The following is a 27,763-nucleotide window of genomic DNA, read 5'->3' on the forward strand; positions in this document are numbered from 1 at the left end:
CGGGCCGGGGCCGGGCTGCGGAGCGGTGCGGGGCGGGCTCGCCTCCGCCTCCCCTGCGGCGGGGCCGGGCCCCGGGCCGAGCTCCGGCTGGGCGGGCAGGGCGCTGCCCGCCCCGCTCCCCCCGCCAATGTCAGCGGGGACTCGGGCTATGCGGGCATCTCCCGAGGAGCCCGCTTCCCGCAGCGGGCGGGCGCGGTATATTTAGCATCGCGTCGCTTTATTCCTCCCCCAAAGTTTCGCCCACTTATTTATTTATTTGCCGGCGAGCGCCGCGCTGCCGCAGAGCAGCAAGAGCCGCTCCGCGCCTTGCCGAGCGCTGGAAGCGGCTCGGTATTGCAGCAGGTAGGGCTGAGCGCTAGGACCTCGGAGAATCCTTCCAGCAGCAATCAGGACTACCTTAAACCCAGCCCAATGCCTCTTCCTGCGCCACTCTGCGTGCTGGATGGAGATCCACAGTCAAGAGCTGCAGCTCAGTGCTGGAGTACAACATTTCACAGGGAGCCCTGCAGAAGCAACACCTGTTTCGAGCCAGCCAAGAAAGACACAAGCACTTGTATGTTGCTGCTTTGCTTGTGGATCGTCAATAATCCTAAACCAGTGGACATCTGCTGAGCCTCCTGAGAATTCTGGATAATAGATTTGGACGTCAAAAGTTTTTTTTTTTTCCTTTTTCTTTTTTCCTTTTTTTTTTTTGGATTTATCTCAGCCAACAACGTGAGATTTCCCCCCTCCCCCTTTGCAGGATTCATGCTGATGTATGCAGTCTGTTATAGAGTAAAAACAGCGCATGCCTTTCTGGAGTCAGAATCCATAAATCCTGACGTAGCCTGTGCATCTTAAAAAAAAAAAAAAATCCCTATAACGCCTAGGTATTTAAGTTGCTATGGTCATTCTTATCTTAAACCAAATGGAGAAACTACGGATTTTTTTCTTTATTACAGTTGGATGGGCTGAAGACCGTATTGCTTGCTAAGAGCTGGGGATATATGCATTTATATAGATATACACATCTATATGTTTATAAATATGTCAGTGTGTGAGTATAAAGTGGTGGTTTCTTAGACTAACTGGTTTGACCTTGAACCTGTACCAGTCAAAACAGAATATTACTTTTATTTATGCATTTAATGGATTGAAGAAAGAACATTTTCTCTCTAACTGCGCTAGGGAGGGGAGAGGAGTGGAATATACCTAATCTTATATCTCCTGGGTTTGGCACCATCATTATTGTTTATTCTCATTCTCTAAAAGCAGAATCTTCTGATGGCTCCCTTAGGTGAAGTTGGGAACTATTTCGGTGTGCAGGATGCAGTACCCTTTGGGAATGTGCCCGTTTTGCCGGTGGATAGTCCGGTTTTGTTAAGTGACCACCTGGGTCAGTCTGAGGCAGGTGGGCTACCCAGGGGGCCTGCGGTCACGGACTTGGACCATTTAAAGGGGATCCTCAGGCGGAGGCAGCTATACTGCAGGACTGGATTTCATTTAGAAATCTTCCCCAATGGTACTATCCAGGGAACCAGGCAAGACCACAGCAGATTTGGTAGGTATTTTCCTTAACCCTTTAGTGATCATGTGATGAAATAATGGGGCAGAACTGCGGGCGGGGGGACGGTGGGGGGTGCGAGGCGGGAGGGAAGGGTGGTTTGTGTTGATGGCTGATCCGCCGAGGGGAAAAATGAATGTGTCCGGGGGTGCAGATGTACACGAGCGGCACCACCGCGGCGGAGCAGGAGCCCTTGCCGGGTGTTCGGTAGCGATGTTTGTGTAGCCCCAAGTTCTGCTTAAGAGCAGACGCGTACTGGGAGGTGGTGGTGGCGGTGGTGGAATTTTTGCTCGGGACGTTTCTGCTGAATGATTTGATTTCGCAGTTTAAAGGGTTTTTAATCATTAACCAGCACAATTTAAAATTCACCGAGTTTCCTGGAGGGAGTGGCTCTCGTCCTATACGCAAATTGACGAGGGCTTTTCTTTCGTTTTCTCTGCCGATTACCTGCCCTAGTAACTGCCCGAATTGCACACCCTGTCTGGTTCGCTGCTCGGCGAGGATTTAGCGGCAGCGCACGCCGACCCGTAGCCAGGCTCTCCGCCCGCCCGAGCCCGCACCCGCAGCCGTGCGGCAGTGCCGGTGACAGGCGCCCCGGGAAAGAGGGAGCGCAGGTGGGGTCCGGAACCAGCCGGGAATCCTGCGCCAAAACCTGCCTTTCTCGAGCTGTGTGGCGTGTCAGGCTGGCTGAGAATTTGAAAAGAGCATTCCCTGGGTTTTCTTTCCAGGGGACACTATTTGTGACTCAGCAGCGAGGGCTGGAGGGCTGCTGGCCGCGGCCGCTCCGGAGAGCCTGTGCATGCACACACGCATGCACATGCACACGCGAGTCCAGTGAGCCTGGAGCTTCTCGGCTGCCAGGGGGTCTGTTAAAGGCCCGGCAGATTGAATGCATGAAAGTGACTAAAACAGCCTGGCTGAGCTGATACTTTGGGGTTTTTTAAGGAGGGGTGCGGAAAATATGCCAGGTTAGCTCGCCACGCTGCCAGCTGTTGGAAGGAGTTAACTTGTGAGTGAACCAACCTGACAACACTTAAATTCGGTCGTAAAAACAAAGTCCTGTGTTGACTTTTTTTCTCTCTGTATTTTAATGCCAGATGTTGAACGATATCTAAGCTGCACTTTATTGCTTTGTGAAGTTATTTAGATAATGCCGGTGTTGTGGGAGATGATCTCCAAAGGGCTCTTAAGGGAAGCAGGGAGGGAGGGACGGGGGAGGAGAGGACCGAGGCTCTCGCATGGTCGCAGGTTCATCCTCCATCTCCCTCCATCCACTGCTCCCTGACACTCTCATGCTTCTTACAGGCTCTTCCTCCCTCCCACGCCGCCCGCCCGCGGTCTCCGGGGCTGGGTGCGGGGTGGGGGCAGCGTCGCGGCTCTCCCGGGGGCGCAACATCCACGCTTACTGGCGAGAAAAAGTGCGGAAAGTGTTTAAGGCAGACACGTAGTGAGGGGAATGGGGTGGGTGAGGGAACGGGGTGGGTGTTGCAGCTAGGCGTTTTCCTTGGCACGGGCAGACGCTGCGCGTAGCTGCTGAGCCACCGCCGCAGGTTCCCCTTGCCCGCTGCGGTGCGGGCGCAGGGCGGCGGGCGCGGCGCTGCGCGGGGCCGGCGGGGGAGGCGCGGAACGGGGCTGCAGCAGGTGTAGGGCGCTGCGCGCACCGGCAGCCGGGGCGGCGGGGGGCCGGCCGCCCGCGGGGCCCCGCCGCCCCCGGAGGAGGTCCGCCAGCTGTTCCCTTCGCAAGGCGGCGGTGACCACATTATTCGTGGCGTCTATTTTTAAAAATGGCTTTCCAGCCGCAGTTGTAGGAAGCTGACAATTCCGAGGGGCAATTCTTCCACCCCTTGCAGCGCCTTAGCTTTAAAAAGATTTTTTTTTTTTTTGTCCTTGTCGGTTTGATCTCCCTCTTCCCCCCACCGGGACGCGCCTCGGTGATAACTCTTTTCCCCATGCAGCGCGCCGGGGATGCCCCTGCTCGCTCCGGGGTTGGGAAGACCGGGCACGGCAAACCCGTGTGATGCCTAGGGGCTCCCGGCTTCTTTGCGGGAGGGAAGGGATCTCGGTACTTTTGTGTCGTGACATTGCTGTTGTGTTTGCCGGAAGGTCACAGAATAGCTGGTGCTATTTGAGTTTTGGTGTTTTTGAAGTCTTCTGATGATCCTGGGGAGGTCTGCATCCCAACTTCGGCAGCTGCCCTGGGGGAGAGCTGGCTCACATGGTCTCCTGCGAGCGTGTGCAGGAAACCTACATGCGCGTGTGTGGATGCGGGGGTACGCGTCAGAAGGAAGTTTTTCTCCAGGAATAAGGAGGACAAAGAGAAAACCCCGGGGGCTGCGCGTAAACTCCTCTCTGGGCTCTGCCCTGTGGGAATCCCCCTCCCCGCACACACCTCTGGAGAGACATCAGATAAGAGTAATTCTTTTGTGATGCTATGCTGGATGTGTGCCTATTGCGTACAATGAACCGAGCCATATTGTGTGTCTATACTCGCCCGGTTCTGGGAGCCCTGGCATTTCGCAATTCCTGCAGCAAGATGTCCATCTCTAAAAGAAAAGCTCCCCGGGAGAATCCGGCTGGGTTCCCCCCGTAATGTGATCTCAGGTGATCAAAGCCTTATCTCTCCCGGGTCACAAAAGAAATTTTTTTGATGCAGTCTCCTTTAGTGTAGGGCATTGGCTAGACAGTAGAGTCATTGTAAATTCAGGAACTCTTTAACAGCGGAGAGGCGTGTCTCTGTGCGTCAGCACAAGTACTGCATGCACAGCATTAAAAAAATAGGAGCATGCAGGAAAAAGAAAAAAAAAAAGCTTGTCAGCAGGTGACCTCCGCTCCCCGGGACCTGCTGCTACAAGGAACCGCTGCGTTCATCATCTGCGGGAGCCGCGCAGCCGCCCGCCCTCCCGCCTCCCCGGCCCGCCCTGCCTGCTCCGGCGCTGGGCTGACCGGGCGGGCTCAGCGCCGGGAGGGCGCGGGGGCGGCTCCGGACGGGGGTCCCTGCGGCTGCCCGCCCCTCTGCTGCTGGATGCGGGTGGGCGGGCCTGCCCCCCGCCCCGCGCTGTCTCTGGGGAGAGCCAGCAGACCGGGGCGGGGCGGGGGGAAGGTGATGCATGCGGCGAAGGCTCTGGCCCCCGGGACTGGGAATCGTGGGCCAGGTTTTAGGCGGAGGGAAAGGCGCCGAGCAGGCCCGACAGTCTCCTCCGCTATTGAGCGTTGCAGAGGGGAGGGGACGAGGGGGGGGCGGGCAAGGGCGCTGTGAAAGCCTGAAACTGAAGCAGGGCCCTGCTGCCTGGAGGTGCTGTGTCTGTCTGCGCTCCCGTCTTTTAATTGGCATCATGCGGGGGAGCGGGCGGGGTGGTGACAGCTGCGACAGGCGGGACGCATCCCGGCGGAGCTCTCAGCCCCGCGTGTCTCCGCGCAGCTCCGCACCGCAGCCTCGGCCGGCGGGCGGGAGACCGAGAGGGACGCGCCGGGGGGAGCAGGGGAAGCCCCTTCCCTCGCCCCATCACTGGGCTGATATCCCGGCGGCTTCTTAGCCACGAAGGGCTCCGCTTCCCTCGCCCCGCTGCTCTCCGCGGCAGCCCGGGGAGAGGACAGTCCGGAGGGTCCCCACCGCTCCCCCTGCGCTCCCCTTCCCCTGGACGCCGTACAAAGAGGTGGCTGGCAGAGATACTTTCTCACCGTCTTTGTTGTCATAGATGGTCTGTTGCAGTGCTAAGGGAAAGCTAAACTGCTTCACTCCACTAATACAAAGAAAGCCAACGTGTAGCCAGAGATAAAAACGGGAAAAGGGAAAACCAGCAACAACATAAAACTGTGAGGTTACAGAGGTGTTCATTGCTTAAAAGCCAAGGAAAATTCTTCTGTAGGCCTGCTCTTCACCAGAGCTAAGACAGATGAAAATTAAAATTCCATTTTAGTGAACAACACACCTCCTCTCACCTGTGAGCGTGTCAGGAGAGCAGGATCAGCATTTATGTCAGGTTGGTGTCCTACACCATTCAGCATGGTCTGATCTTGAAGAAGAAGGTGTGTGAAGGGCTGATGCGGACATGCAGGGAATAAATAGCTTCCCTGAAACTTGCTTCCTATCCTTGTGAAGGAATGGGTCTTTGAGCATTTTCCTTAATAAAACCAGTTCAATGCAGTGAGAAGAAATTCAGAAATGTACTGAGTTATTTCCTCTCTACTTCTCTTCCTTTCCACATTTCTAGCTATAAATAGGGCCCTAGCTTTCAAAGTTTGGAGTGTCCTGATTTTCATTTGATACAGCCTCATTTTGAAGAGGATTGTCTATTTTAATATCTAGTTCAGGTCCTAAGTACTATCTGTATATTATAGAAACTATACAGTGAAAATATGCACAGAACTGTGGGACAAATGCAATCCTTAAGCTGACAAGACTTCTGTAAGAGTGGATGCTTGGCCCCAGATAATCTCTTGAAGGACTTAATATGGCACATAAAACTTGCTGTGACTAGGCTTTTGAGTATTTAAAATGAAGAAGTGTCTATTCTGATCTCAAATATGTGCATGCTCTTTGCCAAGAACCTTAAATTAATTTTCTGCACATACGATAGGACATGACAGTGCCTTTTTTGTTCTTCTGATGCACTAAGCAGCATGCACCCAAATATTTGAAATGATGACAGCAATTAAAGATTACATTTGGACTGATATGAAAAATGCCAGGCTCACTAACTTAGCTATAGTAGTGTCTAACACACACTTAATGTAAGATTTAAACTCAGTTAAAATTGCTTGGTAACATGGATCAAGTAATATGATATTTTGGTAAAGGCTTTAGAGAAAAAGCCTTACTAAGAAATCTGAAAGTATTGCATGTCCAGATATAATGAGAATTTTAAAATTGTTTCAATGGATCAATTGTATCTGAGATACTACCTATACCGGGTAAAGGGCATGCTGCCACTTTATATTACTTAAATAATTACATAGTTGCAAAATATTTCCTCCCAGTATTTTTTATTTGTGCATATGTAGAGAATAATTTAAAATGCCCAGGCCTTAAAAAGGGGTTATCAAAACAATAATACTGTGGTGTTTGTAGTGCTGAATAATATATAAGGTAATGATCAATACTTCCTTACAGGGAATACTTTTCATCTTTACATTAGCTTGGCTATAAATTTTCCCTATTGGCTTCAACTTGTGCTATGTTAGATCTCTGTGATTCATGCCTGCTATTGATTAGTGCACAACTATTTTGTGGGAGATGCCAAATTAATTGTTGAAAAAAGCCATGAAAATGCTTTTTTATTGGCCACATGAGGCTCAAAGCACACTATACCGTTATTTCATTATTTCATATACATATAATTTCCAATAAGCTTTAAAAAATAGTTATGCAGTGTGCTTAGACATGAAAATTCACATAATATATTGAAAATGCTGCTCTGTGCAGGACACACCTTATTTTGTGACTCAGAAAGAAGCGTAACACAGCAGCATGCTTCTGAATGTTGCTGGATAACTTCCTGTGAGATCATTACAGTCTTAGATGAGCACTTGCAAATAGGAAGAAATTTTTATTTTTTACACAAGATTCCTAGGCTTATGTCAGATTTCACCAGTAGCATCCTCATTGAAGAGGTAAGCAATTTGCAGGGAAGGCTGCCAGAAAATCCCCAAACCCTCAGAACCAGATGAGCCAATACTTGATACAGATACTTGTTGTACTGTGCACATGGATGCTGAACCTTGGAGATTTGCAAAAGCAGTGCTTCTCTGCAAAATATTCTTATTTCTAGGTGAACAAATGTCTGTGTAAACTTGCTGTTATTTGCATGGGAAAACTTAATCATGTACACACTATTACACTTAGGTGTAGGATGTTTTAATGTCTGAATTTTAGATGAGTAAATAATAACACACCAGAGAAAATGGTTGCTATCTAAACAGAAATGCATGACACTGGACTATACTAAGGATTTTCATTTCTCAAGCCTCTGGAAGATCATACTGTGAGTAAATCTTTCCCTGTATTTCTGATTCATTGATGTCTGAAGGGAGATCTTTTGATTCCATGTGTAACATTGCTTTATTTCACAATGCTGATTAAAATGTATTTTTTTGGAATTTGTTTTGCAAGACAATCTCATAGGTTCCTCATTACTGCTAATTTTGGCAATCTAAAACCTTTTTTATTCTGAATGTATTATCTGCTGCGCAAATCAGAATAACTGAGCTTAAGATACATGTTTAGGAATGATGAGAAAGATTGAGAGCAATCTTTTAATTTGATACATTAATGCTGTCTGCGATGCATCATTCTAACATAGACCCAAAGTACTTGAAGTATTGTATATTAATTTTGTCCTCATCTTCCAAACAACTCAGAAAATGGGAAGAAAGACTTGAAAATAGCTGCTTGACATTCAGGGATAAGTCATAGCTGGAAAAAAAAGAAAAATCTTTCAACGGAAACAGTACATACATTGCTTGTTTTTTCCTTCATTTCATAGGTATACTGGAATTTATCAGTATAGCAGTGGGCTTGGTCAGCATCCGAGGAGTCGACAGTGGACTTTACCTTGGAATGAATGAGAAAGGAGAACTGTATGGCTCGGTGAGTTTCTGCTGGCCTTGGGCAGTTATGATCCTTACATTCTGCGGGGGAAACACTTGCTAGCTCTTACAAGCTCCCTTTGCACTATGTGTGTGCTGTACGAGCACTCTTTCTGCTCTGAATATCTTGCAGTCTAATTCAAAACAAGCCCCTGTGGGTGACATAATGAATGTGGGAGAGGGAAAAGGTGAAAAAATCAGGAATGAGTAATAATGCAGACGAATTGCAATTTAGATACAAACAATAGAGACTGATGGCCAGAGCTGGTCACTGAAGGCTAAAGGATGTACTATAAGATTTGTAAATGTTTCCTGTCAGTGGAAACCTAAATCCAGACAAAGTAGATTCCTTTTGTGTGTAGGCAGAGAGCTTTCTAGGAATTGACAAAATAAGGTAGAGGGGGAGGCAAAGGGTGGCATATGTGGATGAGAAAATGAGAAACAAGAGTGTGACAGAAGTTATAAAAAGTGTAGGAATGAGGGCAAGAGACTTGGTGGTCTTGTCCTGAAAGTTTCGCTGGTGCTCCCTGAGGGATGGAAGCAGGAGTGAGTAACAGGTGTGAGGGAGGACTAAAACTTGGTATTTCAGATGTGGGAGTTTGCGAGCCTACCTGCAGCTGATGGGTGACTGTTCTTGGCAACATGGGCTGTCTTCCAGCAGAGCAGAGAGAGAGTGTGTGCATGTGTGCACGTGTGCATGTGTCTGTATGACGTGGCTCTTACCTGGGACTGTTGGAGGCATCTGATGTACAACCGGCTTCATACCCTGGGTAGATTGTGGGCAGGTTCATCTGAAATTTGGCAGATAATTCCCCAAATGGTAGAAGACAATAAAATATCAACCTCCAAAGCTTACAAGGGCAAGAGAAGCAGTTGTAGTTGAGGAAGAGGATGGCAGGATTGAAGGGTGAGCGAATATCAAGGGAAAGTGAGTATCTGAAGCAAAATGAAGCTGTGCATTCACAGGGGTTCATAAGAAGCAGAGAAGAAGGTTACAGTTGTCCATTGATAGTGTAAATGTTGAAGAGAAACACTCAAAAAGAAGTTAAAGTGATAGAGAAGGGCTTTGAATGTAATTGAAGACATCTGTGTCACAGGGGAGTAGCAGTAACAGGGAAAAGGGTGGGGATGGCAGTGAGAGTAGGAGAAAACATGAGTTGATTGTTGTGAGTGGGCAGGTGAAAACAGAAGAGGGAAGTCCAGCTTCCATGTATATTATCCATGTAGAAGTGTGAGCAAGTGAAACCAGGAAAGTCCAGCAGAAGTGTTTCCATAAGGGCGTCCAGGTTCACCGATCTCTTTCTAGCAAAATTTTGTGACAGAGAGCTGAAGAGGATTATCTTCTGAACAAAGAGCAAGCTAGGTGAGGAAGCTGGAAGATGCAGATAATGACAGTGTATGTGGGAGGCAGAAAAAGAGGTGGCAAAATGAGGGGCAGGGCTGGGACGGAGGATGAGTGGACATGGGAGAAGGGGAGATGCAGAGATGGTGAGAGCCAGTGAGTGGGAAAGGCCAGAGAAAAGGGATTTAGCATAAATGTCAGTATGGAGGAGGTAAAGTTTGGAAGGATGGAGAGGGAGTGAGAAAAGGAATGGATGCAATGACAGGTGTAAACCAGTTGCCTGTGAGGAGCAAGTTGTCATAAGTCATAATGCTTGTGGAGCTGATGAATGTGATAAAGAACTAGCAAAGTACATGAGTACATCAGGTTCAGTTAGGCAGCAAAAAGGCAGAACAACAACAGCAATATGAATCAGTAATGCTGATAATCATCAGTAAGAGTAATTGTTTCAACATGGTGAATCAGTTACTCTGCATTTCAGATATTCTGAGACAGGAAATTGGTTATTGATAGAGCTTAAATGCATAGACTTGGGAAAGCAAATGTTACATCACTTTCCTGTGCAATTTATGTTTTGTATTTGCAATATGTTTGGCTGTCAGAGTGAATTAGTCAAGACATTCTTTGCTGAAGAAATATGCACAAGAAATTCTTTGTAAATTAGTAATCTCACTGCATTTACAAAATAGTTGTTCCATGAAGAGCAGTTCTAAAGGAGCCTGCTTTCCTAAGGAATTGTGTCTCACAGTACAAGGCATGGGTCTCTCTGACATTCTGTCCCTGAAGTAGCACAAATTCCTCAGCCTTTTGTGTTTCTTGAATGGAGAAAGAGACAGTGTTAGCTGTCCATGCTCACCAGACTGTCATTTTGCAGGGATTACATAGCTCACCACTTCCAAGTGTGATGTGCAAATAATTTCTCTTCTTTACCCTGCCTCTGATTATTTGCAAAACTGATAGGAACTTAATTTTCTTGAAGACCTTTGCCTTCTGATTGAAACTGCTTGACAAGCTAAGGTGAGACAAGCAGGCAAATGGATGTACAGTATAATTGGATAATCTCTTTTTCCTAAGAAATGACACTAAAAATATGAAGCCATTCATAATGGAGAACTGGCAATCTCTGAGGCTAGAATGCAAAGTTCAGGTTAAAATCTGATGGATGATACAGCTTATTGTCAGCCTCCAGAGATGGGACATACTAAAGAGTGATGGTAATTGAATTACATTACTTCCAATGAAATATAACCTCTAATGGCTACTCAGTGTGATGATGCTTTAAAGCCTTGTCAACACTAGCAATCCTAGTGCCTATATTTCAGCAACTGTCAGCTCTCTTAGAAACACTGAGATAAGCAGGTCTCAGAGCAGATTTTTTTTGTGTAGAATTGGCTGGACATTTTTAAGTGACAGTGTTTTGCTTTTGGTTTTGGTTAAAAAAAGCAGTTAATTGAAAATGAAGTTCTCTGATGGGAATAAATTTGCAGCTTGAACCAGAATTAAAGCACAATCCAGCAAAGAATTCTCTCTCTGGCAAAGTAGAAGATCAGGTTAAATGAGATTAGTTTTGAGACTGATATGTGGTAGACTGAAAAACTTAAATCAGTTTTTCACCTGCATTAAGCAGACCAATCTCTTCAGCTGAACTGTTCTGTAGCACCAGTGTTGTCCTTGTGCTGCTGTGCTGTGAGGTATATCCATCTGTCTTGGTTTCTTCCCTAAGGGCTGTGAACAGCATCAGCTCTGTCACAGAGCAGGTACATTTATGACACTGTGGCTGTGTTTCCTAAGATGGGAAACCCACACACAACTGAATAGCGGCCTAAGAAACACTTGGTCTTGCTCTACATCAGCATTGGGGATCTAAGTAGGTGCTTAGATGCACAGCTTGTGAGGCATTCAGTACTTGACACTATTGGAATAGATGTCCTGTGTCTGACATGGTCATATTTATATTCTAATTACTGCATGAAAAGTACATTAGGCATGAACCAAATCAGTGACCTAAAAGACCTCTATCCTTCTATATTCGTGTTTGAAACATTTTACACAGGAAGATTTTTTCCCGGCATAATTGTGGTGCCACTGGAGATGGGACATATGGCAAAGCAGAGCAGCCAGGGTGGGTGATTGCTGCCAGTTTTCATGAAAGGCAACAGTAAAGGCAGTTTCAGCATATCTTGATCCAGTCACGTTCCTCTTGGCCTTCTCAAAGTTCTGCTTTCCTCATAGATTAGCTGCCTGCCAAGGCACCCAACTCTTCCCACCTCCCCACTCTCACATGGGGCAATTCCTGCTGCATTTTCTGGTCAGAAGAGCACAGTGCCTCTCATGCTACTTTCAGGCAGGTGTGTAACATAATGTGGCTGTTCTCAAATTCCTCCTCATGCCATGGATTTAGCCAGGGGAAGCTGAAAATACGTGCATATGGTGCTGCAGAGAAGCCTTTGGTAGCTACCTAACAATGACTCGGAGACTGGTTAGTGACAGCAGCTTTCCCTCCTGTCTCCTCTGTCCCAGCTTTCCCTTTACCTTGTCTTTCCCTGGCAGCCTGCAGCTATGACTCATCATGTTTCACAGCAGCTACTGTGCTTGCCACTGGAAAGGAGGAAAAATGCAAACTACAGATAGGACCCAAAGGGTGTTAAGGCAAGACGTGAAGACCTTTTCCTTCCCAACTGCCAAACAGCTCTTGCCAACATGTCTGGCAAGGACATTAGCAAATGTGTCTTAGCTGTGTTCCTCCAGGCCATGCCATGGAAGGAGGGAGGTGGTTCTGACCAGTCCCACAACCTTCATGCTTTTGTAGGCTGTCCTCACTGCCATGCCCTTGAGAATATTAGCAGCTGGCACCCGTGTGGCAGGCAGTGATGTGTCCCCACACCATGGGGTGCCCATCATTCCCACTGCAGGCTGTCCTCTGAGGGAGTTCTGTGCTACCTTGAGCACAAACCAAGCAAGAACATGGGACACCCTTGCCTCAGCTTCCCTGGTTGTCCTAGGCTTTTCTGCAGTAGAGAGCTGTGCTGCTTCTGACTGCTGCCATGCCCACCTCACTGATCTCCCACAGACATGCACCTGCCCCATTCCTCTCCTCAGGCTGGATATAAAGAAAATTTTTTTTTAGTGGTGAGTGTGGTGAGGCACAGGATCAGGATGCCAAGAGACATTGTAGATGCCTCATTGCTAAAAACATTCAAAGTCAGGTTGGACCAGGCTCTGAGCAACCTGATGTAGTTGAAGATGTGCATTGCAGGGGGGTTGGACTAAATGAGATTTAAAAGTCGTTTTCAACCCAAACCATTCTGTGAAATGCTGGTGCTTCCACTGCTCCTTGTGCCCTTGGCAGGTGGCAAAAGACAGCTCAGGTTGGGTACTCAGGAGGAATATTGGTAGTTGTAAGATTTGAAGCAGCTACCAGGAGAGCTGTGCAGGTGGGGAGAGGAAGGCAGGAATGGAGATGGAGGAGTTGTTGAGGAAGGGGGAAAGAGTGCTTGGAAGGAGAGCTCAGGGGAGCATCATTTGAAGAGAGAAGCTTCATTTACTCACAGAGCAGCTGGGACAGAGCTGAAGAGCTCAGATCAGGAGCCAGAGAGGGAAGCTCCACACCTCTGGGTTGCAGACTTACAGGGTGTGTGCTGCGAGGTGAGATGTAGGAGCACTTTTAACAGTGTCATAAATTGCTGTCCTGCAAAAAGTGAACTGAAAGCTTGATCTGGGAGACTAAACTTGCCTTTTGTTCCTAAAACACTGGGGAGAGGGTGGAGGAGGAGAGAGAGAGAGTGAGCACTGTCCTTGAAGAAAGATGTTTTCCCAGTAAGTGTGCAGGGAGGTGACAATATGCCTCTTTATTGTCCCAGCAGGGCTGCACCTGCAGTGTTTTATGCTTTTGTTTGGGTCCCCACAGTCCTGGAAGGGCTATGAAGCTACAAAGACTGGTGAAAAGAAATTTTTCTGACAAAAAAAGGGACAATTTGTCATAGTTTACTGAAAACTGCTTGGTGTAGGCAAGGATTTCTTTGGCTGCATTCTAAAAATATCTTTTATGTTCCTGTGCAAATAAAGGAAGGGAATTGTTCAGCCCTTCAAATGGTAGGTCAAGGTGCACGGAAACAACATGAAGAAAAAAGCAGGTTGAAAGTGCATGTTGGTAACAGCATTTGGGCCAAGTATATAATTACTACAGGTATTTAAGAACTAGGTAAATAAATAAATTACCCTCCAGTACCATCACACTTTCCTTTTGAATACCTCTGATCTAAAATGATTCCATATATTTCAGATTGATATTTTTTAAATAATAATCTGAATTATCTGTTCTCAATGTCCAAGTACCACGGTTGAGGTGAGCTTGGAATCAGGACAGTTTCAGTGCACAATTTTTGGAAGGAGAATTAATAGCAATTTCCTTGAGTGAATGCAGAGACTTCTAGGCTGAGGGTGGTCAAATCCCAGGAGGGATAATGGCTGCAGCACCTGGTTTAACACCCTTCTGCTTATGTTATTATTATTTTTTACAATAATAAAGTACCTTCTGATAAATGGTATAAATAGAGACAGAGGGTGATTCCTATGGCAGCTGGCTTGTAAGGAGTGATCAGGCTTTCTGCACAAGTAGCTTTGCTCAGGAAAACCAGGCACTCCCATGATCAAAAACCTGAAGGTGTCTTTTACTGACAACAGCGAATCGTGTCTCCCTGGGTAAATCTGCTTTAAGCAGGAGGCTGCAAGAAGCAGGCCTGTTGTTAATTTGATGGGCAAACTCTGAAGAGGCTCAGTTCAAAAAGGTGATTATGGCTCTGAATGTGAAGGAAACTTGAAACTTTGTCAGAGATGCAGAAATCCTTTGGAAGTGGTATCCCAGCAAGGGTGAAACTGCGTGTAAGGATTTCAAGATTGTGAGTGCTTGGCAGAGGGTCTGCAGAGAATGGGAGAAGGGCAGGTTGCAGAAAAGATTGTGTCTTAGAGATGTAGAAGCATGAGGATAAAATGGAAATTGCTGCAATAAAGCTGATTTGGGCCCTGAAATGTGTACTAAAACTTTTATAAGGTGAAAAGTTTCTAAGCTATATACCTGGAAAGGGAACAGAAGTCTTTACCAACACGGTGTATTCAGGCAGGAGTGTAAGTGCAATACAGTTTGAATGTGGATGCTAACTGGGCTAGCCCTGTTTCTGATAAAGTCCTTTGGGTGGTAACGTGGGTTTGGGGAGCTCCCTGCTGTGGGATGAACAAAGGGAGCAGGGACAGCCAATACTGCTACTGAAAGAAGCAGCTATTTTCCCTCCAACCATCCATCCCCTCCCTTTTGCTGGCACAAGTGTTTCTTTGCTGCCTGGGAAATTGAAGCACGAAACTGGAAAACAAATCTGGCCAAGCAAAAGGGCTTCAGCCACAGTGGTTCCCTCCCAGGTCACTGGAAGGTGCAGCACAAAGGTGGGAGCAAGCCGTGGGTGAGAGTGTTTGCTTCCCTCTGAGGCAATGCAGGTGTTTTCCAGCCTTGAGTGTGTGTGTACCTTGGGCTGTGTGGTTTGTGTTTGGCTGGAGGGTTATCAGTCTGTCTTGGGATGTGCTTGGGGCATTAGGAACATCCTTTTATATGAAAGAGTAGAGGAAGTACATGCATGATGAGTTTACTGAAGCAGGATAAATAGTTTCAGGCAAGCACAGTATTTTATTTTTGGTAGGACTATCTTTTCCTAGAAATGGAAAATAGCGCTAATCTTCAGGGCTGTGTTAGGTATGACCTACAGAAGAGAGTGTTTGTTACAGTGGGCAGAATGAGTGTTACTAGAAAACTTGTATGATAGATGGTGAAAACTCTGAAGAGAAGACAGCAATGGGGAGTGCTGAAAGGTATTCAACTGGAGTGAAGCTATTAGTGGAGTTTTTATGGATAGGTCCCTGGACTGATTTTATTCCCTGATTTTATTAGGGACATTAAACATCTAGTCATAAAAAGGTAGTGGTGTGTTATTGAATTTTTTTGCAAAGCTGGGAAGTATTTCCAGCACACAGGAGGCAACCTCACAGAAGGGCCTTGGTGACCTAAAGTGCCTAAAATATTTACACATGAGGAGAGCTCTATCAGTGCCACTCCATACAACACTAGGAGGATCCAGTCTAAATGCAAAATGCAGTTGGTCACAGTGTTAAAGAAAATGAATTGAAACCAAAACAGGTACAGAAAGGACATGCTGGGATGATCAGAGGGATGAAAAGACTATCAAATGGTAAACTCTAAAGATCTTGACTTACTTAGCCTGCAGAATGAAAACTGAGAGGGTATGCTCTTGCTCTCTGTAAATACTTTGAGGTGTAACACTATTCTTGAAATAGAGTACAAGAATGAATTGGTTTGAATGGGTCACAAGAAAGCTTAGGCTGCATAATGAGGAAGATTCAGGATGTGAGGAAATGGTTTTTTGAGCTGGCCAGGGGGATTTTTGCAGGGAGGTGTAGATGAGACATAAATGCTTTCTCTGCACTGTACAGTAGGAAACTGCTTTGTGACTGTGGACATTTCCTTTGTGGAGGGTTTAGATCTGAGAAAAGTCTGTATACTTGAGTTAGCTCATCTACCTCACCCTTGCTGATAACTACTCCTAGAATTTGGATGGGCAGTTTTGCTGAAAGCTGGGTACTGCTAAATGGTGTTCCCCACAAGCATCAGCATGGAGAATGATAGGTCAGTACACCTGACACAGGTAATATGGGAGAAAGTTTTGTGAGAAACTGCAACTTTTGTGGTTGTTTTAAAACTATGGCTTTCAGTCTTTTTAAAATCAGATTTTCATAGACTATAACACTGTCACCAAAGAGGGGCACTTACTAGAAGTGTTCTGTGAGATAGATACTACACTTTTCCTCACGTCTATGGTTCCTCAGAGGACTTAATTTCAAATGCTGACTAGATCTGAAGATAATTTTTTTCCGGGAGAAAACCCTCAGTGATTTCCTTGCCTTGGTCTGCAATTCTTTGTTGATCTTGGATTCTCACTACATGCCTGGGACAGGAAAGTATGTGTAACTTCTATATAAATTTTGTGTGTGTCTATATGTGTGTGTATGTTTGTGCATATACACACACACACACACACACACACACACACACGACTCTGTGTGTGTGTATATAAAGCTAAGCTTTGGTAAAGTAAGATCCTACTCAAACCTTAGTTTAATGATTTGCTTTCCCCGAACTAAAGGTGTCTGAAATTTTGTGTTCTCATGAAAACAGGAGGCTAGAGGTGCTGCTTGAGGAGGCAGCCAATGTGACCTTGCAGGAAGCCCCTTCCAGGAAGGACAGTTCTGATTCCCTGCTAGTGCTGCATGCTTCTGCTTTCTTCCATGCTCCAACACTGGCACTTATCTGACCTGTCAGGAGATCAGTTGAGGGATATAAAGCCACAGAAAAATGTTCAGCTTCCTGAACTGGCTTGCTGCCTGATTGGGCAAGCACTAGGGCTCAGTGGGCGAATCAGGTGCAGTGTGGGGTGGTTGAAGGGTTGAGCACCATGCTTTCAGCAGCAGAGAGTTGTTAAAGTGCCAACAATAACTGCATTGCAAACCCAAATCATATGCAGCAAGCAAGAGTGGGACATCTTCAGATTCTTTTCTTTGCAGTTGTGTAGTTCCCTGTCACTGCAGCCCTGAGCCTTCCTGGAGCTGGCTGTGTAATGATACAGGGGTGTGAAAAGGTTCAGTGTCTTTGGTTGATCTGAGAATACTGTGATGAAGTGACATGCAAAAAGCATCAGCAGCAGTGACACACTGAGATGTGCTTGGGGATTATTCACTGTATCAGATAAAGATCTGATGTTCACTGTTTCTGATTCCGGAGCCAGTGGTATGTGAACATGGCACTCTCTCCCACTTTGCCATTCATCATTTTCAAAGACAGAGTAGGAAAAGTCTGCCCTGTGGGGACTTCATTAGGGATTTTGACTAGGTTGACATTTGCTTTGCAGCTTGAATGTGCTTGGGCTGATTTGGTGATGTGCAGTAATGTGGTTCATTTGTGTCACATTCAAAAAGCTTAAGAAATAGAGCTTGTTATAGTGCAAATCCATATTTTCCCCTTTTTGTTTCCTTTTTATTCCTTTTATACTGGCAGATATCTGATTTGAGGATAAGACTTTATATTTGTGTTCCACAGGCTGCTGCTGGGGTAAAACTTGTGTTCTAGTGTGGATGCTGCATACTTTTGAGTTCTGGCCCAGGCTTTGCATCTTTAATCTGCTAAACTTTGCTCTTCAAATTTAACACAATTATAGAGGCAGTTGTGACTCAAGAGAAATTTTGACTTGATTCTATTATGGTTGAAATACCATAGGTTTCAATGGAATCAGGATTAGACCTGCTCCTGTAAAACCACCAATTAGTTTTATGGTTGTGTTAGCAGATCCCAATCAAGATAATACCTGTATTGTATTCATCATTTTAAAAACCTAAATCTAGACAGGGTTCCTGCCTATGAAAGTCTGCAATCTAGAGGCAATCTTTTAACATGTAATCTTACTTTTTCATGACAAGGGGGATTTCATTCCACTGATGCCCTTGTTAGGACAGCATATAGTGTTTAATCTGAATTCGGAACAGGACAGTTATTGAGAAGACTTCAGCAAAATATTTTGATTCATTTTAGAGTACACAAATGTTGTAAAGTTTAAACAAAATTGCAATTTTTTTTTTTTACTTTATAAACCTGATTTCTTTAGAAGATCCATGTTTGCAGGTACTTGGGAGACCAGCAACTTGGTCTTTGAGCTTTCAGTGACTGGTTCTGTTGAAGTTGTTACTATATATCTTTTGGGTTTTTTCAGACAAAATGACAGCTTCTTTCATCAAAGCTGAAATTAACTGCACGACTGAAGTTTTACCCATTGACAGACAGGCCCACTTGTGTGCATGTGAGGAGTAGGGGTCTCATGAAGGAGAAGAGCCTCCGATGTTTCCCAAAGGCTGGGTCAGCTGTATCACTGACAGCATAAGTCATGGCATAGCAACACCAAAGATGTGTGGATTTTCTGAGAAATATTAAGGAAATACCCTTTATTCTACTCAGAAAGCAAGATACTAAAATTGTATAACTAAATCCAAGACTTTGTGGTGGGATTGCCCCTGGGAAAAGGAATGGGGGAAGTGTCCAAAAAGTCACGCCTGGAGAGACTGTTTATGAAAGTGTTTGCCCACGGAGGGGGCACTGCTGTCTGAAAAGGGAAACGTGACATCTTTTCTTCAGCAGCAACTATTTGAAATGCTGGCTTTCTTTCCTGTCCAAACAAGGTGGGAAATCAAAAGGCCTCATTTTTAAACAATTTAAATTGAATAAGCAATTGAGACCTGCTAGGTAAAGATCATAGTGTGCCAATCCTTTATTGTAGTGCCCACCAAAGCACATAGTTTTTAAAATTTCTCTGTGAAGCTTGTTGGTTTTCAAGACCCAGTGAATATGTGGCATTTCTGTGAGGATCTTTCCAAAATGTGATAGCTTGTGATGCTGTGTTTATTTGATGACCCCTGTTCAGAATGACAATGTGATCAGTAATGTCCTTGTCCTCTGAGCTAGTACCTACCTGGTGGCTCTGCATAAAATTAATAGCAAAATATAGAGTCAGGCTTTTGTTCATTAGTCCTTGACCAAATCATCTTGCTGAAAGAATAAAACATTAATTACTTTTATAATGTACATTTTTATCACTACATATGTATAATTTGGTCCCTGTTGCAAAGTGTTTCATGAAGGGTCCTGAGCATTCTGCTCTTTTTATGATGGCACCTGGTAGCTGAGAGATGAGGTGCTTCTTTAATGGTAGATAAATCCATTTTGTGGAGTATTCACTGAATGTAGAGGCTCATGCAGATTAAATACTTTTTATCCCTCACTTTACAATGTTTTTCAGCACATGAGTTTAGCTCACTTAAGCAGTACTTTCTGCTGAATGAGATCTACCTGTCCTTTAAGCTTGTATTCTGTGCTTAGAGAATTGCAGAACAAGGCAAAAAATACTGACAAAACACCTTGTCCCATCTTAGTTGGATTTAAGGAAAGCATGCTTTATTTAAAAATCTGTCTGCTTAAAACCTTAACTGGTATTCAGGCTAAAGACTGTGTGTAGCTGTAGAGTGGCAGCCCTCATTTGACATACAGGTTGTCTTTTGATAGAAGAGAATTTGTGGAGTGGGGAGCTGGAGGAGGTCAAGTTACAGCTTTCAGTAAATCTGAGCGTGCCTGAAATCGTTCTTTTAATGTCTTAAAATATTTGTTGCCTTTTTATCATTGAAAGGCTGATCCATGTTCCATTTAAGCTGACGGGAACCCTTCTCCCATCTTCTTTAAAACTTGGCTCTGGCCCCTGTATCAGATTGCATACCACCTTGCTTTCTGATTCTTGGAAGGGTTCAGCCAAGCGTTATGAATTAGATGCTTAGATAACATTGAGGACTGCAGTTCTTTATTGTGCCAAGGGAATAAAAAATAAAATAGAGGTTGGAAGTGTGACTAGTAAATGACACAGTGTGGGCCTGGTCCTGCTGGCGTGGAAGGGAGGAGAACAGACCTGCTTGTTTATTTGTTTTCTAAGAGTCGACTTTGTCCTGGTCCTGTTCTGTTGTGGTGTGGAGAAGGAAGCTCATCAGCTTCCAGAGAAAAGACACAGTGACAGCTTATGTAGCCTGAGATATGTCCCTGGAGTTTTGTCAAGACTTCCAACAGCGTCATGAGCAGATCTTGGGTGTTTAGGTGAAAATGAGTTTTCATCTCATGCGCTTGGCTGAGCAGATATAAACCGAGCCTTTGTGAACTTGAAGCATGGCTGTTGATGGGCCGCCTATCCTCAGGCACAGTGGGGTTGCTCGCCCCGTAATGATTTCATGTCCAGGGAGGTCATGCTTAAAGCTTGACAGATGCTGCAAACCTGAAATCTCAAAGGAGAGGATATCAGTAAAACCAAGAACTGAAGAGTTGGCAGTGGCAAAAACGCATGGAGGCCTAACTGGCATCTCATCCTCCCGCAGCTCATGTTAGAATAGCTCTGCAAACAGCACCGGGGTAGCATCGTGCTCTATGCCAGCCTGGTCTCTCCAGAGAAGGATCTTGATAGTGTGGAGAGGAAGGGAGCAGGAAAAGAGCAGTAATGGGACAAAGGGGTGAAGCACTGAAATCCCTCCTGCACTGACAGTGTCCTGGGATTTTAGTGTTGGTACTGGAGTCAGCTTACTTTGCTCATGCTCGCTGCTTTTCTGTTGTCTGCATCAGGGCATGGAAGTACCACAGTGTCTGCATCTATGTAAGTGTTGTGGCTTTTGGCAATCATGATCCCAAGGGGTTCGAGTTCTGCTGAGTCTTGGGATCTTTACAAGCTTTTTGTATGAAAGATGCTAATCTTTAAGCACCATCATTACTTCTGCATGGCACAGAATAGTCACACTTGATTTTTATTTTATAAGTGGGGATTGATGTATAATAAAAACCTTATACAAATTAACTAAGAGGTTTAGGGGAAGAAAGTAAGATAAAATACTGGATGTACCCTGTGAGAGTACAAGGTGACCTCAGGTAGGGAGAATGCAGTTGCCTAACTGTGGTTGTGCCAGGGACACCTTGCCTGATTTCCCTCATCTTATTTAACGTGCCATGGAATATGAAATGTATATCAGTGGCAGCATTGGTGCCTGACTGCTTGTCTCTCCTCTGGCCCTGAAGGCTTTCCTGCTGTTTGTCTAAAAGGCTTTTGGAGAACTCCTGACACAAACACAAAAACCAGTCAGCTAGTCCTCTTGGCAGACAATTTCCCCCCCCATTTTTTTCATGTTTTGTCAAATTATCAAACAAAGCATTCTGAAAAGAGGCTGCTTGGAGGAACTCATCAAAGAAAGCTCTGTGGCACTCACCAAGTCAGACACACAGTGTGCAGGGCTTGACTCACACTGTGGTCTAATTTGGAAAACAGAGTGGTGCTGCTTGGACACTGGTATTTGGCTTCTCCTTGTGGCTGGAGGTGGTTCACCCAGCAAGAAACTAACAGGCTTAGCATGAGAGTACAGAAAATACCATAGCAAATGCTAAGCTAGGCCTTTATTTATGACAGCTCTGGATGAGTGTTAATTATTAGCTGAACATGGTCTGTTCTAGAGGCTGTTTGCATTACAGCATGGGAAGGGCCAATGGCATGTAAAATGTGTGTGTTGGTAGGCAGAACAGCAAAGCAAACTGCTTCAGAGGAGAATAGTGCTTTTCTTTGTGTCCCTTCAGTACATATGCAGTTTTTAGTAATGCCATGTAGCCATAATGAGGGATTTGCATGAAATTACTCAGGAAATTATATATATAAACATGACTTTTATCAAGACTGGGTGGATTAACAAGGTGTTAGTGTGCAACAGGTATATAGGAAATGTTGAGTACATCAGATATATTTCTTGTTAATAGTTGTTCAGACAATTATTATAATTGTCTAATAGAACAATTAGAATGGTCTAATAGCAGTTCAGATAACTTCTGGATTAGGTGTTTTCTTGTCTCTACTGAATCAGCGTAGCAGTTTGCAAAAGGGAAAACTATACATGGCACAGAACAGAAAGGTTTGCTTGACATGAAAGGTACTTGTTGTGATTTTAGGAATGGTACTCTGAAGAGGCTTTCTTTTGTCAGGTTACAAAATAAATTGAAGTTTTAGCTCCATAGTGGTATTTAAAAGAAAGAAAGAAAGAGTACTGATGTGTTTTATGGAGGACCCTGTACTGTTCTTTCAACTACCAAGCAGCATGAATGTGTTACATTCTTTAGAGTCATGAAACCATTCTCTGAGCAGCATACATGTGTTTTACATGTTTCTACTTATTTACAATTAACTACTTCACGCGGATAGCTATTTTAAAACAAGCTAGCAGAACTTTCATTTTGATGCCTGTAACCATGCACTTTATTAATCTAGAATCAGACTTTTAATCAATCTGCCTGGAAATAGGATAACATAATTATTTTTTTCTCTTGTTAGGTGATGGCGAATGTAGAAAGGGAAAGGGGTCCTGAGCTTGCTAACACTGACCACCCATTAGCAGTTTTCTGAATTAAATCTTTCTCGGGTTTTTGTCTTTGTGATATGTGCATTTTTGTACAATTCAATTATTTGAACATTCTGTGTTAAGTAACAGGTTAAAAAACCTAACAGGTGAAGAGTGGAAATGTAGCAAAATGAAAATCAATCACTTTGTAGTTGAATACTCTATGAGCAGTCCTCACAGAAAGCACATGGAATGTGGTGCAACATCTGATTTATATAATTTTGAGGTCACCTCCTTATTTGGCCCTGAATTAAATGATTTGAGCAAGGCAGGCAGCCTCCCCTTTCACAGGAATGCAGGTTACTTTCCATAGCTGTTCCAGTTGGGTATGTTTGGTATTTGTGTCAGCTTTCGACAAAGATGTCCAGCAACTTTAAGTATGGTGCAAGGAAATACTTGCACTGGAAAATTGATAGAGAAGTCAGTTACTGGAATAAAAGTATGCAAAAATTGCTGTATTGTAGGGCTAAATCTTGCTCTTCAAATGTGCATAGAGGGACTTTCTAAAAGTCATAGCCTGAAGGAGAAATGTGATCAGGAAACAGCATATCCTTTCCATACTGGGAGAGTCGGTTTTCAGTTAGACTTTCCCTTCCTAAGATGGTGAAACAAGAGGGTGGTGCTGGCAGGATGGACCAGCCTCACCCCTGTGTTATGCTCATTTCTGGCTGGAATAAAGACATGCATACTTAAAATGTGAGCATAAGGTATTAATGTTATATAGGCCTGTGGTCATACATGGTTAAGGGGTGGGCTTAGCAGGGTTAGGTTAATGGTTGGATCCAGTGATCTTAAAGGTCCTTTCCAGCCCAAAGGATTCTTTGATTCTGCATAAATGACTATTCTGGTGGATGTTGATTTTTGTCTCTCTTGGTACTAGATGAGACATTATTGTAAGAATCTCCCAGGGCATGGGAAGAAGGATATTATGGGATTTTAGTGTCCCACATTACATGCAGGATCTGATCCAAAGTCGTCAACACTGATTTACTCCAATGGTGTCTGACCACAACCAGAATTCCTAAGTCTCCTAGAAGGAAAAGGTTTGCCTGTATAAAGAAATTATTTATTTTATTTTAAAGGGTGATTGTTAATGACTCTACCTATCTGATCCCACATCCTGATTGCCCTGTCATGTTCATGTTGAAGTATTTACCTCATATTTGTACATGAATTTCTGAGAATTTTGAAGAAGGACAAAAGGGATGTAGCTGTGTGTGGTAAGTAAATAGAAAGTTAAAACAGGATAAGCTTGTAAAATGAAGATTGAATTTGTGAGCTTGAAATCCATTTAACTCATCCAGAGTGCAGTACAATGCAGACTCCCTGATTCAGGGTCTGCTAGTTACGTGTACCACAGCACTGTCATGATCCATCAAACCTGCCAGATAAAGAGAGGCTATTTTAAAATTTCTCCTTCAGGGCATGGGGAAGTAGTTCTTGCAAAGATAGAAATTTATGATGATGCTAAAAAAATGCAGATGAAGTGAATAATTAATGAATTCACGACAGGACTGAAATATCTTCCTAAAATGCTGCTATTTTTAGCAGGGAGTTCTTCTGCAGTGCTTGTCATGTGATCCTATTGCCTTCTGAGAGCAGGAAAACAATTTGAATTAGTTTCTCTTTCCCCACAGACTTATGTAAGTCCAGTATATAATACTCCTTAGCATTTGAATCTGCCTTAGGACAAACACAGATGATTTTAAACCTCATGCAAAATAAAACACTGATGACATCTATACTTAAAGATAATCTTCTCTGCAGCTGATTACCTTTTATAATAGTTTGTAGTTTTGAGGCTGTACAAGGGGAATACTGCAATGGGTGTAACTGGCAGCTGCTGGTGGTCTGGTGATGCTCAATGCGGCTGTGGTTTCAAGCTGGCAAAGGACATAGAAGCAATTTTCAATAGGAGGTTGCAGGGTATGGCCCACAGATAAGGGTTTAATGTGAACAGATTTGTGCTACTTTTGCCTATAACCAGTGTAGACTATTGCTGTGTTTGAAGTACTTTGAACTAAAAATGTCATAGTCAGAAATGACTCTAAAAAAAAGTTGTCACATCCACAAAGGGATAGTGTCACTGCCATAGTGAATTTTCAGGTGTTGAACATTTGAAACCAGGTCCTGTCTGGGATTTCTCCTTCCTGAGTGGTAATGTAGTACCTAGTAATGAAGTACCTAGTGCCCATTTAAGGGGAAGTCAGGAGCAGCTTACCTGCTGCCTTTCTTGCCTACTGGAGTTGCCACAAATTTAATTTAGAAGAACCCTCCAAATTCCAAACCTTTAAGTGTTTGGGAGGGCCTGAGGAGGACTCTGTCTTTGCAGCTCAATACCCAGTTTGTACAGGTGCAGAGGAGTGTTGGCTTCCTTTCCCCATTTGCACGGGGTTGTTTCCCCAACATGGGATAGTTCCTGGGTGGCTTCTGTAAGGTGTGTAGGGCTCCTTGGACCTCATTTGTCTCCAGCCCAGGTGGTCTGCCCTGGGAGCAGAGTGCTTGCCACACAAAGCAGCAGTGAAATATCTGGGCCAAAGCACATTGGTTTGGCAAAGGGTTGTGAGCTGAGTCTCAAGCAGCAGAGGTGGCCCCAAAGGCACCTTGGTGATGGTAGACCTTGGAAAGCTCCTTGGTTAAGTCATGGAAGGTGGTTTCTTAGAGATGCTTGAGCTGTGGCTCCTTAGTTGTGTGCAGGCACAAGTTTATGGTTTAGGTGCCATACATACTTTGCTGCATCTGGGCCTTGGTCTCTGTTTTCCCATCTCCATGCTCCTATCTAAAAGGGCTGTTTTAAGATTTAATGTCTGTAAAGCACATGCATTGTATAGAACTTTGTAATAATTAGAAATTGATCCTCAGCTGGAAGCTGGGTGTGGTTGATGTGAGTGCTATTGAAATGAGAACTTGTTATGAAAAATACATTGAATTATCACTATTTTTTTCTTGTGCCTGGTGAAAAGACTATTTTCAGGCTTATTTCTCCCAGCTTTCCATCAGCTCTCCCATGCTCACCATATTTTTTTCCCAGTAATTTGTATGAGTTCTTCCTAAAATGAATCTGGTTATCATCTGGTTATCATGAATCTGGTGGCTACATTTTAAGCACTCTATTAAGCAATTTTTTAAAAGCAAATTTAAGCAATCTTAAGGATGTAGAAGGCAACACAGGGACTGAAGAAGTCGGTCAACTGGAATGAATGGGATTCTGTGGTGGCAGGGGGATCTGATGGATGGTTGATACCCTCAGTGGGTCCTGTCCTCAGTAGGATGGGACACAAGGACAACCCTGAAAATGCAAACTTGGATGGCTTTTCCTTGCCTACTTTATCTCAGCACATACGGTTCATGTTCCTGTTTGAAGCACTGTTGGATTGTGGCTTCATGATACAAATAATAAATCAAATGATGGATAGCAAATTGCATGTTTTTAAATTAATGAAATGCATCAAGTTCTCCATGCATTGAATCTACATAGAGGTTTTAAGATTGTAAACTTTATTACAGCCCTGCAAACTGGTTCTAGTTTCCTTTATTTATATCTGTTTGTTTGGATGTCTGCACTCACCATTGAAACAACTAGTTACATAAGTCCTGTAAGGTCTTGTGAGCTGCTTGGGAACTATCAGAAATAAAAAGTATCTGTTTTCATCTTTGTTGTTACTGTATTGATTTGGGCAATGAGGCTTTGAGAGTAATTTTTTGCTTCACGTAGAGTTATCCACCCTTTTGACCGCCTCCTGAAACACCCAGCAGTACGGATCTTCATAGCTAAAACTGGGAGAACTGAAACAGTTTCTTCTGCAATTTAGTGAGGAGATACAAGTTTCAATCCATTAAAATAGTGATTCTTTAGCAAGTAGCTTATTTTAGTGGCTATCTCCTTACTGCTCTTTCTTTTCTTTTCACAGGAAAAATTAACCCAGGAGTGTGTATTCAGAGAGCAATTTGAAGAGAACTGGTATAACACATATTCATCAAATCTATATAAACATGTGGACACTGGAAGACGATACTACGTTGCATTAAATAAAGATGGGACTCCAAGAGAAGGGACTAGGACTAAACGGCATCAAAAATTTACACATTTTTTACCTAGACCAGTGGACCCTGAGAAAGTACCAGAACTATATAAGGATATTTTAAGCCAAAGTTGACAAAGACAATTCCTTCACTTGAGCCCTTAAAAAGTAACCACTATAAAGGTTTCATGCGGTGGGTTCTTATTGATTAGCTGTGTCATCACATCAGCTCCACTGTTGCCAAACTTTGTCGCATGCATAATGTATGATGGAGGCTTGGATGGAACATGCTGATTTTGTTCTGCACTTAAAGGTTTGTCCTCCTGGAGGAGAGCCTATGCCCACTCGCTTGATTTAGTACGAGAGGGAGCGCGAGAGAGTGAGTGCGAGAGAGAGAGAAAGGGAGAGGATGAATGGGAGTGAGAGCGCGAGAGAGAGGAGCCGAGGGGAGGAGGAGGGTGAGGAGGAGGAGGAGGAAGGCCTGATGCATGCTGGGGAATAGACACGCTTTTAAATTTTTGATCAGTTGTACTTCGTCATATATCAGCATAGCTGCCATACTTCGATTCATCAGGATTTTTGGCTGGTGGCCTGCTCAAGTGTACGCTGCATTTACAAAGGCATGGAGGGTGCAGTCTTACTTAAACAAGAGACTTTTCAGTTAATCACTCTCTGGGTCTCATCCCACTGAGTTTAAAGCAAAGACCTCTTAGTAAAAAAAAATAAAAATAAAAAGTTAAATTTATTTATAGAAATTCCAAAGGCAACATTTTATTTATTTTATATATTTATTTATTATATAGAGTTTATTTTTAATGAAATATGTACAGGCCAGATAGGCATTTTGGAAGCTTTAGGCTCTGTAAGCATTGAAATGGCAAAGGCCACTATGAACCTGTGGTAAATTCATGCAAGTAAATATAAAGGTGCATGGATAGAAAAAAAAAAAAAGCCAACAATAAAAAGGTAATAATAATAAATTCTAGTGACCCTCATGTACTAAAGGCGACAATCTCTTTTGTGCCCGTATTATTGTACAAGTATGCACACCACTCATGACACTGAGTCCTCACTCTTCTGACTGCTTGTTTCATAGCTTACCCCAGAGGATTAAAGAGAAAACTGGGTCTTCAACTTTTTTTTATGTGTCTGTAATATTTCCTCTCTGATAAAGTGACTTCTTACATCATTGTAAATTTCACAGCT

The 27,763-nt window shown here is 44.1% G+C and overlaps 1 protein-coding gene across 1 annotated transcript; it reads left to right on the forward strand.

The window, feature by feature from the left end:
* The first annotated feature begins 493 nt into the window (after positions 1-493).
* Positions 494-27,696, forward strand: FGF9 (fibroblast growth factor 9). The gene is made up of 3 exons (XM_053971888.1): positions 494-1,540; positions 8,026-8,129; positions 26,447-27,696. Exons 1-3 carry the CDS (start codon positions 1,264-1,266, stop codon positions 26,690-26,692), a joined length of 627 nt encoding a protein of 208 aa, XP_053827863.1. The 5' UTR covers positions 494-1,263; the 3' UTR covers positions 26,693-27,696.
* Positions 27,697-27,763: the final 67 nt, after the last annotated feature.

This window comes from Vidua macroura, chromosome 2 (genome assembly GCF_024509145.1).
Source record: "Vidua macroura isolate BioBank_ID:100142 chromosome 2, ASM2450914v1, whole genome shotgun sequence".
NCBI classification, from domain to species: domain Eukaryota; kingdom Metazoa; phylum Chordata; class Aves; order Passeriformes; family Viduidae; genus Vidua; species Vidua macroura.

Bases quoted from the DNA above. Each gene is read 5' to 3' on its own strand.
- FGF9 (XM_053971888.1), top strand. From the start codon at position 1,264: ATGGCTCCCTTAGGTGAAGTTGGGAACTATTTCGGTGTGCAGGATGCA. The intron at 1,541-8,025 runs GTAGGTATTTTC...TTCATTTCATAG, and splicing joins GCAAGACCACAGCAGATTTG to GTATACTGGAATTTATCAGT. The intron at 8,130-26,446 runs GTGAGTTTCTGC...TTCTTTTCACAG, and splicing joins AAGGAGAACTGTATGGCTCG to GAAAAATTAACCCAGGAGTG.